Source organism: Hyperolius riggenbachi, chromosome 4 (genome assembly GCF_040937935.1).
Source record: "Hyperolius riggenbachi isolate aHypRig1 chromosome 4, aHypRig1.pri, whole genome shotgun sequence".
NCBI lineage: Eukaryota > Metazoa > Chordata > Amphibia > Anura > Hyperoliidae > Hyperolius > Hyperolius riggenbachi.
Genome location: NC_090649.1, coordinates 455,338,864 through 455,352,736, shown reverse-complemented (window position 1 = coordinate 455,352,736; position 13,873 = coordinate 455,338,864). Strand labels below are relative to the sequence as shown.

General features: G+C 43.8%; 1 protein-coding gene across 9 annotated transcripts in view; it reads left to right on the top strand.

Moving 5' to 3' along the window:
• Positions 1–12,310, top strand: part of ALK (ALK receptor tyrosine kinase) — a 942,963-nt gene extending 930,653 nt beyond the window's left edge. For all 9 annotated transcript variants that reach the window (XM_068232762.1, XM_068232763.1, XM_068232765.1 and 6 more), the window contains one exon: positions 11,369–12,310. In XM_068232762.1, coding sequence (XP_068088863.1) covers positions 11,369–12,064 — 696 coding nt within the window. In that variant the 3' untranslated portion in view covers positions 12,065–12,310. The remainder of the gene's footprint in view (positions 1–11,368) is intronic.
• The last annotated feature ends 1,563 nt before the right edge of the window (positions 12,311–13,873 follow it).

Genomic DNA, 13,873 nt, shown 5'->3' with positions numbered 1-13,873 from the left:
AATTTATGGTGCATTTTACTCTGGGAGAAATTTACTTCTGATACACATGCGTTTAAAATTGAATGGTCCCTTAAAAGGAACCTTAACTGGCCTTAACCACTTCAGCCCTCAATCATGTTTCACTTTATGCATCCGAGCAATTTTCATCTCCCATTCATTCACCTATAACTATCACTACTTATCACAATGAACTGATCTATATCTTGTTTTTTCCACTACCAATTAGGCTTTCTTTGGGTGGTACATTTTGCTAGGAGCTACTTTACTGTAAATGCATTTTACCAGGAAAAATAAGAAAAAAAAAACCAATAAACTGAAAAAAAATAATTTCTCCATTTTCGGCCATTATAGTTTTAAAATAATACATGCCTCCATAATTAAAACCCACGTATTGTATTTGCCTAATATTCCCGGGTATTACACCTTTTAAATTGTGTCCCTATCACAACGTATGGCGACAATAAAAGTGCATTTTTTCCGTTTTGCATCCATCACTATTTACAAGCTTATAATAATAATAAAAAAAAAAAAGAAATATTTAATCTTTACATGGATATTTAAAAAGTTTAGACCCTTAAGTAAATATTTACTTTTTTTATTGTATTTTTTTTTTTTTATTAAAAATTTTATTTGTGTATTTTTGGGAGGGTGGGATGTAAATAGTAATTTTTTTATGTAAATATGTGTTTATTTTTATTTTTTTTTAAATGTAGATGTAGTTTTACTATTTGGCCACAAGATGACAACCATGAGTTTGTTTACATTACGTCAATCTAAGCGTAACATGTACGCTTAGAGGGACATAGGGGGGACCCAAGAGGCAGAAAGAGCAAGGCTTCCGAGAGAAGCCGTTGCTTTTTCTGCCGGGGAAAGGGATCAATGATCAGGCACCATGTCCCGATTCATTGATTCCCTGGCTAACGAACCGCGGCCCGGAAGCGTTCGTGCACCCGCGCAATCGGGCGTGGGAACGCACATGCGGCCTTTGGGACGTATGCTAAACATCCAAAAGACCAAGGTAGTTAAAGGGAACCAGAGACGAAGCACCCTTGTGTATTTTACCATATATATCAGTAAGAACATTAGAGAAAACACTTACCCTGCTCTCTGTTTCATCCTCACTGATAAAAGTGTCTGTTATCAGCTGTGAGAAGAATCCCAGACTGAGCATTCAGTCTGGCTTTGCAGGGAATAATTATAGCAGAGCCACAAGGGGGCAGGCTTGGGCTTGAACAGACACCAGAGAAGACAGACTCAGCTATAATCTTTCCATAGTAAAGCTAGACTGAGTGCTCAGTCGGGGATTCTTATCAGAGGTGATAACAGTCAGATTACACAGAGAACAATGAAACAGAGAGTAGATTAGGTGTTTACTGTCATGTTCCCACTGATTTATAAGGTAAAATACAAGAGGGTGCTTCATCTCTGGTTCTCTTTAAATTATACCTGAAGTGACGTGTGACATGATGAGATAGACATGTGTATGTACAGTGGCTAGCACACAAATAACTGTGCTGTGTTCCTTTTTTTCCCTTTGTCTGAAAGAGTTAAATAACAGGTATGTAAGTGGCTGACGCACTCCTGACTCAGACAGGAAGTGACTGCAGTGTAACCCTCACTGATAAGAAATTCCAACTATAAAACACTCTCCTAGCAGAAAATGCCATCTGAGAGCAAGAAAGAGATAAAAGGGGGAATTTCTTGTCAGTGAGAGTCACACTGTAGTCACTTCCTGTCTGAGTCAGGACTGAGTCAGCCAATTACATACCTGATATTTAACTTTTTCAGGCATAGAAAGAAAAAAAAGGAACACAGCCTTTTTATTTGTGTACTAGGCACTGTACATACATATGTCTATCTCATCATGTCATGTCACTTCGGGTATCCTTTAAAAGAAAAAAAAATTCACTTACCTGGGGCTTCCCCAAGCCCCCTGCAGCCGTTCTGTGCCCTTCGCCACTTCTGAACAAGCCTCCGTTTCCCCGCCGCCAGCTAGTTCTCCACGCATCTCCTTGTACGCGTTCCCCTCAAGTGCGTCCAGCGCAGGCGCAGTACAAGTTTTCTCTTACTGCGCCTGCGCAGGACACGCTTGATGTCAGGAACCCGTACAAGGAGATACGTGGAGAGGGAAAAAAAAATATATATAATAAAATCCAGTGCACAGGTCTTATGTTAATTAGTTTACCTCCATTAACCACACTAGCGTTATGGACGAGCTTAGCTCGTCCATGAACGCCGGGGTGTATAGCTCCGGCTAGGAGCGGTCTTTAACTATTTTTTTTTTTTTAAAACTCCGATCGCCGCCGATCCGCCGCTACCCACTGCGAAAGCCCCCCCCCCGAGACGCATAGCGCAGCCTGGCCAATCACCGCCAGGTTGCGCTATGGGGTGGATCGGAACGCCGCATGACGTTGATGACGTCATGCTGTCATGTCCGATCGTCGCCATGTTGACGACAGAAGCCCAAACAGGAAATCACGTTCATCGCGGGATCACGGACGCCCAAGTATCGCCAGAGAAAAAATAAGGTAGACGGGGGAGCCGAGCCAATGGGGGAAGTCATGTAGCTTGCACTAGGCTAGCTTCATGACAGAAAAAAAAACAAAAAACCTGCCATTAGAACGCCACGGTGGTTAAGGAGGGAAGGCTAGGATGCAAAATGTCAAAATCCGAGGAAAAAAAGGGAGCAATACGCCATTCACAAACTATAAAAATACAGTAGTTTACTACAATCTATCTGAAACCTAGCAGTTTGAGAGTGCACTGTCCACCCAGCCCCATAGCGGATTTTCACTATGAGGTCTCCTGCTGGGTCCCTTAAACTAGACTAGTGCCCAGAGCTTTCACATTGTAACCGTGCTCCCCGCCGACCTAAAGCCCAGTGCGTGTGATAGGTAAGTCTTCCCGCAGGAGTGCGCGTGTACGCCTGCAGACATAATACGCATGTGCCAACCAGGACTTCGGAATGGGCTGCTTTGTAGGGAAACAAAGACTGATGCTGGGGCAAGGGAAGTGCAGAAAGCCTCTGATGCACTTCCCATACACACACACAGGGCATAATTTTTGCCATATTTTTAGAACTATGGTATCCTTTTAAGTATCCACTGTCTCATGCCTGTGGGGGTAGTTTTTTATGTTTTACATCTTCCATAAAGATAAATCTTAAACTAATGAAAATATTATTTGTGTCATTTTAAACAGAACATTATTTTTAAATGAATTATGCATAACATTTCTAAGAAACTTATTTTGTAAAAATATAAAAGTTGAATATCAGTTGCACCAATTCATAGATATCCATCTCTTCTACAGCAATCACTGCGCTTACTGAACTCCGACACTAACCTCCCCACCCCTTTTTCCCAGTCAAGTCTGAAGCCACACCTCCCCTCCAGTGAAGGACAGCTTTGATAGGCTATTAAAGTCAGCCTTGAGGCGTGGTTTCACCCGATGGAGCAAACACAGAAAAATAGCTGCGAATAGCTTTACCTTTTTCAGTTTATAACTTTGTGTATTCAGTTTGTAAATGAGCTAATCAAACCAGCTGAAGCAGCAGCAGTCGATTGGTTAATTACCTTTACCTAGCTGCTTACATTTGCATAAAATCTGCATGCATGAATTCAGAATCATTAGTACTTTACGGACTATTCCTATTCACCAGTTTGTCCCTACACACAGGGCCGGATTACCGACCAGGCAACAAAAGCAGTCGCTTGGGGCCCCATTCAGAGTCAAAGGAGCCCCATCAGCACATAAACCAGCCCTCGCCATCCTGTCAGCGGTGGCTGGATGGTATAATGGTTAAAGGGACTCTAAGCAGTGTAGTAACTATGGAAAGATGCATATCATTTTAAAGCTCTCTTTCTCCTCTTTCCAATGATATATAAACCGCCGCCCTATGCCTTTTACTTTTTGTTATTTTCACGATCGAAATCGCGGCCACAGGACGACTTTTCTCCAAAGTCGGCAGCTCGATTCAGCACAATGCAATGAAATATAAAGAACCCAGGGGGATATAATTACAAACATCATGCTGGTAGGTGTGAGGATGTAATTAATTAGTTGTGGGTATGCTTAAAGGCATACCCACAGGCACTGTTTGGAGTCCCTTTAAGGGCTCTGCCTCTGACACAGGAGACCAGGATTCGAATCTCGGCTCTGCCTGTTCAGTAAGCCAGCACCTATTCAGTAGGAGACCTTAGGCAAGTTTCTCTAACACTGCTACTGCCTATTGGGTGCGTCCTACTGGCTGCAGCTCTGGAGCTTTGAGTCCGCCAGGAGAAAAGCGCGATATAAATGTTATTTGTCTTGTCTTGTCAAATGATGCTGTGCGCTGCTGATTGTCTTCAGAGCCAGGCTCTCCTCCTAGGTCCCCCTCCTGCTACTGTGCGCTGTGCCGCTGCCCACTCCACCCTCCCTTCCCACAGAGAACCACAGCTGCAGCAAGAATGATAGCAGCAGATGGCAAACGCTCACTCACCTATCCATGATCCAAGCGATAGAGATCCCGTCATCTGAAACTCATCTGTCTCTTCTACAGTGCAGCCGCTCACTCTAAACTTCCTGTTTCTCAGATCAGACAGGAAGTAGGAAGTAGTAATAGTAGTAGTAACAGAGCGGCAGCACTCTAGAGGAGATAGATGGGCTCCAGATGACGGGACCTTTATTGCTTGGATCGCAATAGGTGAATGTGAGTCATCTGGTGCTGTCATTCTATTCTCCCCCGCTGCGGCTGCCTTCTCTGCTGGACTATCATATTCACTGGGATGGAGGCTGCATTGTGGCTGTCTAGTTTGGGAGGAAATCGGTTGTTCGGTGGTGGGCGTGGTTATGTAATTCTGTCTGGGGAACGGCTTCTGGTTTGGCGGAGTCCAGAGCTTTCTGCTATTGCCAGGCTGGAGATGCAGGGGGAATGTGCTGCTGCTGTGATATCTGGCGCCCTCTTCACAGGGGTGCCCCAGCCCCTGAGTGCAAATGTCCCAGCCATTCATCTCTCACTCTGCATTTTGCCGCTGCTATTCCCTGCATTGTGCACCCACAGAGGATAGCGGGCTGTTGCCCATAGCAACCAGTAGCTCGGCTGCCCCGGTGTGTGTGGCATGTTGCTGTGCAGCTGCATCTTCTGATTCTATTAAGACATGATGGGGGGGGCAAATCAGTTACTTTGCTTAGTGCCCCATTTAGCCTTAATCCGGCTCTGCCTACACAGTGCTTTGATAGGAAGTACCAGCGCTGAACTGAAACAAAATCTCCCTTCTTCCTAGAACCTAAATTTAATTAATTATTCATGAAAAAAAAAAGCGTAAGAATCCTTTAAAAATGCTTGTTTTTTTTGTACTGATAACTTGGCAGTATCTCCTCCGCAGGCTGGCTGGATAGTTTAATGGCCCCCGACGTGTAGGTCATACAGGCACGCACTTTTCTCGCCCTGAGTAATTCCTACGTTTAATCTTTTCATCCCATTGATCGAAAATATTGGATTGACACATGAAAGTGCCTCAGAAGCTGCAAAAACTGCAGAGAGCGTTTTTTTTTTTTTTTTGCTTGAAGGAATCCGCCGCCCGCCCCTTCTGACGGCCGCATGAGCCGTTCTGCATTCCGGCAGAGGATCCTGACACATTATGCGAGACTAAACGATCCCGAGCCTGGGCCGTCCGCCAGCAGACGCGAGTCGCGATCAGACAATTATAAATCAATTAATGCCCGCATTTCATTAACCTCCGGCGTCATAATCCGTTGTTTAATTAACCAGCGCTGCCGACTGACAACACAAAGAGTTTTCAAACAAAGAAAAAGACAATGGGAGAGGCAGGCGGACAAAAAAAACAAGAAAAAAGTGAGGATGAAGGTTTCAGAGTCTGGCGCGACTGCGTTCTCGCGTGCTATAAAAGTCAAGGCAAGACAGGAGTTGTGTAAGTGATGGGCCCGCATCTCTTGTGCTGGGGAGATAGCTCAAACCACAGCACCGCTAACGCTTCCGCCGGAGGCCTTTGAGGACAATTGCTACAACACGCGGCAGGATAATTGCTTATTTCCCAGTATCCCCATAAATCTGCTGCGTTTCTCAACAACACAGCTCGAAAACTTCCTCTCTCGGAGTGACTCCTTTTATCCGTGCGCATTAATGTCCAGCGTGGAACCGCGGCTGCAGTATATTTCAGTTATTTACACTACAGATGGTCAGTAAGAAGATAGTAACTCCTGTCTTGCCTGCACACTGTATTCGGCTTGACATTGGGCCAATCAAATTAGACAGGAAGTGCGTTCTATTGGGCATTATTGAATATATGCGCATTTTGAGTACACAATATGAGTTGCACTATGTGCCCAGCCCATGCTACGTCACTTGCACAAATACCGTTAAAATTGCTGTTCACGCGACAGTTTTAGGTCACATCCTAAAATGCATTGGGCAACAGAAGTCAACGTATTACACTTCCATTTCAATGCAATTTTCAACTATGTCATCGTGATTCCTTTCATTAGAATGTATGAAAATCACAATGCTTTTTTTGGGGAATCCATTATCAACTATGCATTGCGATTCCGCAGTGAATCTCGACACATGAATGGGGACATCAGACAGCGTTGTCTATGCACTTGTGGGGCACATTTTACATTAGAGGGGCAGCAAGGCGGCGGATGTGGCGTCACAAGTTGATTCCCGAGAGATTTCATGCTAAAATTGACTGGGAAATCGGTCTGCAGTGTATGGGCAGGCAACAGATCTCTCTCCAATCAGATTCAATCGGAGACAGATCTGTCTCTTGGTTGATCTGCTCATACATCGTAGCTGTACTACGGTCAGCGTTTCACATGATAGAGCCATCTGTGAATTTAGTAAACAATCCCTTTGTTTGCTCAGCTACAGTGGCTTGCAAAAGTATTCGGCCCCATTGAAGTTTTCCACATTTTGTCACATTACTGCCACAAACATGAATCAATTTTATTGGAATTCCACGTGAAAGACCAATACAAAGTGGTGTACACGTGAGAAGTGGAACAAAAATCATACATGATTCCAAACCTTTTTTACAAATAAATAACTGCAAAGTGGGGTGTGCGTAATTATTCAGCCCCCTGAGTCATTACTTTGTAGAACCACCTTTTGCTGCAATTACAGCTGTCAGTCTTTAGGGTATGTCTCTACCAGCGTTGCACATCTAGAGACTGAAATCCTTGCCCATTCTTCTTTGCAAAACAGCTCCAGCTCAGTCAGATTAGATGGATAGCGTTTGTGAACAGCAGTTTTCAGATCTTGCAACAGATTCTCGATTGGATTTAGATCTGTACTTTGACTGTGCCACTCTAACACATGGATAGGTTTTGTTTTAAACCATTCCATTGTTGCCCTGGCTTTATCTTTAGGGTCATTGTCCTGCTGGAAGGTGAACCTCCACCCCAGTCTCAAGTCTTGCAGACTCCAAGAGGTTTTCTTCCAAGATTGCCCTGTATTTGGCTCCATCCATCTTCCCATCAACTTTGACCAGCTTCCCTGTCCCTGCTGAAGAGAAGCAACCACAGAGCATGATGCTGCCACCACCATATTTGACAGTGGGGATGGTGTGTTCTGAGTGATGTGCAGTGTTAGTTTTCTGCCACACCTAGCGTTTTGGCCAAAAAGTTCCATTTTGGTCTCATCTGACCAGAGCACCTTCTTCCACGTTTGCTGTGTCCCCCACATGGCTTGTGGCAAACTGCAAACGGGACTTCTTATTATGCTTTTCTGTTAACAATGGCTTTCTTCTTGTCACTCTTCCATAGGAGCCAACTTTGTGCAGTGCATGACTAATAGTTGTCCTATTGACAGATCCCCCCCCCCCCCCCCCACCTGAGCTGTAGATCTCTGCAGCTCGTCCAGAGTTTCCATGGGCCTCTCAACTGCATTTCTGATCAGCGCTCCCCTTGTTCGGCCTGTGAGTTTAGGTGGACGGCCTTGTCTTGGTAGGTGTACAGTTGTGCCATACTCCTTCCATTTCTGAATGATCGCTTGAACAGTGCTCCGTGGGATTTTCAAGGCTTTGGAAATCTTTTTGTAGCCTAAGGCTGCTTTAAATTTCTCAATAACTTTATCCCTGACCTGTCTGGTGTGTTCTTTGGACTTCATGGTGTTGTTGCTCCCAATATTCTCTTAGACAACCTCTGAGGCCGTCACAGAGCAGCTGTATTTGTACTGACATTAGATTACACACAGGTGCACTCTATTTAATCATTAGCACTCATCAGGCAATGTCTATGGGCAACTGACTACACTAAGACCAAAGGGGGCTGAATAATTATGCACACCCCACTTTGCAGTTATTGATTTGTAAAAAATGTTTGGAATCATGTATGATTTTCATTCCACTTCTCACGTGTGCACCACTTTGTGTTGGTCTTTCATGTGGAATTCCAATAAAATTGATTCATGTTTGTGGCAGTAATGTGACAAAATGTGGAAAACTTCAAAGGGGCCGAATACTTTTGCAAGCCACTGTATCTACTGATGAGCCTGTAGTGTTTTATGGAGGGGTGCTGGAGGTTCCCCATTTCAGGGAAACAATAGCATTGCCCCTTGGGGCCACTAAAGCTTTTAATGACGTTCCCAGGTGACGTCCTCAAGGGACCCCTTGAGGACTTCCTATGTGTCAAGTTTTTTTGTGGAAGGAGAGCAGCATATTTATGTAATGGAAAGGGGACCATAACTTGGAATAAATACAGATCCCTCTGTTTGAAGAAGATTCTTGTGCCATTAATCAGCCTAATAAGACAAAATAAATAAAATATAACGTCCTCAGGCTGGTGGCTTGTGCCCAGTCATGCAGCGGTTACGTTTTATCCTCCACTTTCTCCTCCTCCCCGCAGGATAATTCTTGCTGTCGCCCAGTCAATAATACAAAGAAATATCTGCTGCCGAAAAAATTGAATGTGCTTATCAGAAAATTAAAAAGCGGCACAAAGCCGAGCCGGCAATTACTGCGCCGACAACAGTTTGTCAGAGTCACTAATGTTATGATTTGCCGAGGCGGGATGGCTTGTACAGCGATCAATCTGAATTATTAATAAAATATCGGTGATTGATGGCGTAAACAGGCCCATAGCTTCTTCTCAGAATCACATAGCCTCATTATTTCAATAATTAGTTTTTACTGCTCCTTCTTCAAATATTTCATAAATAAAACCCCCTCTGTAAAAGTGGAGACCGGAGTTCATGCATGTAACTGCGATAAGCAACGTGACATGCTGGGGTGGCCCAACGATTTTTGTAAATGAAAAACCATTACTTGCAAGCTCCAGTGAGGGCCCTTTTTGTAAATGTGCGTCATCTGTAGTTTCTATTGGACCGGTCTGTTGCACTTATCTATTTTGATTGGCAGTTTAAATTACATACTTCTTCTTAAGGTGGCCACTAACGGTCCAATTTCTAGCGAAAAATCGTTCGAGCGATCTGAAATTCTGATCGGATTGGTTGTAAATAATCTCCATTGGTGGACACAATCGATTATGAACGAGTGAAAAAAATGTCGCCCGAATGAATTTTCGTCAAACCAAAATTTGGATTTTCTTGTTGGTTGTGATAGATAGGAAGCAAAGATTGGTTTGTTAATGGTGTAATGAACGATGTATTACAATATTTCACTTCCGATCAGAATTTCTGATCGCTCGAACGATTTTTCGCTAGAAATTGGACTGTTAGTGGCCACCTTTACAATGTTCAATAAATGGGGCGGGGAAGACGAGGGAATGGGAGTGAACATTGCGGGAAGCCGGCCTCTTCCTGTCTGAAAGTTTGGCTAAACGTTACACATTACATCTGATACCCTTCCAAGTGGATCTGAACTGTTGCACAGGACAGAAGGAAAACAGAAATGTGTCTTGTATATATTTAGAGAGTTTAGGCAACTTCCCCCTTACCAGTGACTAATCACAACTGTAATTTGATTTCTCATCTGTTTCAGTAGCTGACTGCCTCAGCAGAGCAGTTCATTTGTAAACACAGGATGTTAACTCTGTCTGCTTTCATGAAAGCAGGAAGTAGGCACACTGCAGATTTATTGCAGGATTTGTATCAGCTGTTAGAAAGAAATATTTTACTTTAAAGGTTATTATGCTGTTGCTTATCTTTTAGAGCAGAGAGGAAGTTCTGAGTTCAGGTCCGCTTTAACCCTGATATCTCGCAATGAAATTTAAAGTACAGCTTAAAGAGAAACTCCAACTAAGAATTGAACTTTATCCCAATCAGTAGCTGATACCCCCTTTTACATGAGAAATCTATTCCTTTTCACAAACAGATCATCAGGGGGCGCTGTATGGCTGATATTGTGGTGAAACCCCTCCCACAAGAAGCTCTGAGTACCGAGGTACTCCTGGCAGTTTCCTGTCTGTGAACCTTGCTGCATTGTGGGAAATAGATGTTTACAGCTGTTTCCAACTGCCAAAAAAGCATGCAGCAGCTACATCACCTGCCCACAGTAAAAATGGCACCATGTAATAAATGTCAGAATGTAAATCAGGGATTTACAAGATTTTACAATGGACAAACACTGACTAAATCATTTATACATAATTATTGTAAAAATGAAGCATTTTTTTAATTACATTATTTTTACTGGAGTTCCTCTTTAAGAGGAATATGGAGGCTGCCATATTTATTTCCATTTAAACAATAGCAGTTGCCTTGGCTGTCCTGCTGATCTCTTTGGCTGCAGTAGTTCCTAAATCACACACCTGAAACAAGCATGCAGCTAATGCAGTTAGACTTCAGTCAGAAACACCTGACCTGCATGTTTGTCCAGAGTCTATGGCTAAGTATTAGAGGCAGAGAATACACAGAACAGCCAGGCAATTGGCATTGTTTAAAAGGAAATAAATATGTCAGCCTCCGTTTTCCTCTTAGTTCAGGTATGCTTTAAGAAACACCTCATGCTATGTAATGCTTCATGATGCCAACTCTGTTTCTGCACTAGCGGAGCATTATGGGAAAGAGTGGAGGGACAGCAGTCATAACTGCTGCCCTGTTTCATCATCTTGGATGGTCCTGCTGGTCTACACCAACATAGCTCTAGCAGGGAGAAATTTTGGGCAAAGAATACAGACATCACAGCAAGATGGTTCAGTGCATTTATTTTATTTGAGAGAAGGGATAAGACTGCACTGCCCCATGTTTCCCATTTCCTGTAAGAGAGCATGGGACAGGACAGAAAGTGGAGAAAAGCCATGTTGGGCCAGTATCTTTATCCTTCTCCAAAACAATGATGGCCATAAAAGTAGAGCTTGGCGTAGAATGTCGTGGTGACTTTATAGGCCTGTTAAATCAATTAAGTTGCTGCACTGCATGGCAATGTGTTGACCAAATAATTGCTAAACTGCATTATGTTTCATCTTCTAGGATCCTGATGTCATAAACACACCCCTTCCTATAGAATATGGACCTTTAGTTGAGGAAGAAGAAAAAGTTCAAACAAGGCCAGAAGATCCAGATGTGATTCCACCAATACTGGTGACTCCCGAGAAGCCGGGAAAAGAAGCCAGACGCAAGCTCCACTCTCCCCCTCCTGTACCTCCTGTCCGAAAAGTGCCCAATAAGGTCCACGCTGAACCACAAAAGCAGGCGGAACCTAGGCCAGTCTCTGATGGAGGCCACGACAACATTGTCTTCTCTCAACCCAACCCAACAGCAGAGCTTCACAACAATAAAGGCTCAAGAAACAAACCAACAAATCTTTGGAATCCCACCTACGGTTCATGGTTTACAGGTAAAACTGTAGACAAACCCATTTCTCCCCCGGAGAATTTAGTTCCCGAAAAAAAGAACACACTTACTGAGGTAGCCTGTCCGGTTGCCCCCAGGGTTCCAGTCAGTAGACTACCAGGTTCTTCTGTTTTACTAGAGCCATCCACACTGACTTCAAATGTTCAGGAAGTGCCTTTGTTTAGGCTTCGCCACTTTCCTTGTGGAAAAGTTAATTACGGATACCAGCAACAAGGCTTGCCGGTAGAAACACCAGTGGCACCAACTTGTCCCACCAAACATAAAGACATTATTCCTCGGAGCAAGAGCAATACGAGCCAGGAAACAGTCTAAATCCTGTAACTACAAACAATGGGGAGAGTTGACACTGAAACCTCACTGGTAGAAAGGATGCCAATAGATACATTTCAACATGTGCCAAAATGTTTTATTCTCAATGTTCTGTTGTCTGTCAGGATCTGGGTCGACTCTGCAGGTCACAGTGGTCTATGGCATTCTTTCTTGATTTTTGCATAACCAAGACATAAGTTTGCAATTATTTATTTCTTACTGGTATGCCAGTGTTTAAAGAGAACCCGAGGTGTGTTTAAAGAATGTTATCTGCATACAGAGGCTAGATCTGCCTATACAGCCCAGCCTCTGTTGCTATCCCAAACCCCACTAAGGTCCCCCTGAACTCTGCAATCCCTCATAAATCACAGCCATGCTGTGAGGCTGTGTTTACATCTGTGTCATTCTCAGCTGCTCCCCCGCCTCCTGCATAGCTCCGGTCCCTGCCCCTGTCCCTTCCCTCCAATCAGCAGGGAGGGAAGGGATGCAGGCGGGGACTGGAGTTCTGCAGGAGGCGGGGAGAGTAGCAGACTGACACTATAGAGATAAACACAGCCAGCTCTGACAAGCTGTTTGTCAGCAGTGTGGCTGTGATTTATGAGGGATTGCACAGTGCAGGGGGACCTTAGGGGGGTTTGGGATAGCAACAGAGGCTGGGCAGTATAGGCAGATCCAGCCTCTGTATGCAGATAATATTCTTCAAACCCACCTCGGGTTCTCTTTAAAGATTCCAGTGCTAAAGATGCCAACGAGGTGTGATCAAATCAAGCGTGTTGACAATGCTGAGCAGCAGAGCTGTGAGCTGTGCTTCTACTTGGTGATTGAGATAAAAGACAAAAAATGTTGTTGCATGGAAATGGAGATTGCCGAAATAGAAAGTCTGCAATAGGAACCATTTTGTATCACCAACGCCAAAATTTTAACGGTTTCCCATAAACTGTTTTGTAAGTTTCATAGGCTTCACATTGGTCAGTACTTTGAAAAAAATTACACATCTTACTACTATCGAGCGATAACAATGTGAGGCCTGCTGACCGATCAGGTTTTGGTTTAAAGAGTAATCGGTGGGGAAAAGAGTTGTTTCCTAAATTTAATGATGTAAACAGGTGATATGTTATTACTGGTTACTACAAGTAACAGTGAGGGCTAGATTTGCAACAGTGGCCATCCATTTTGTCTGGTATGACAAGCCCAAGTCAATTAGCATTGAACAGGTGACGACATCTTACCGTAAGTGGTATTGTTCAGATATATATTTTTTTATTTTTCCTATAATGTCTATCAGTAGTTCTTTAAGGAAAGGTGTGGTTTCAAACTGCCTTCCCACATTTAGTCCTCCATATAAAGCCTCCCCCACCACAACTCCTCCTGGGGGCCCCAATGTCTTGTTCTCCCTTTCTCCAGTACAGCTCCACCCACCTGAAGAGCAGGTGGTGTTGTGGATGGAGAAGTCATGGTGGCTACACTTGTTATATGACCTATAGCAGATGGGCTCCTTGGTATGGAGGTCACTATGGGTGGAAAAGGCTAAGGAGATGGGTCCATGAGCTGTAGTCACTCCCTTAACACCACTACATGTAATTGGCACACAATATCAAATGATCCAGGTGAAGTAACTTGGTAAAGCTCTGTCGGCGAACTCACCATGGCCAACAGAAGATTTGTTAGAAATCTGGTGTATGTAACCAATTTCCAAATCCTAGCCTCCTTCATCCTGATTCAACTCATTAACAAATGGCATACATTACGGAAAATCATCATAATGCCATGTTTTGGGCAACAATTCAGAGGCAACTGAACTCTGCCCAGTTG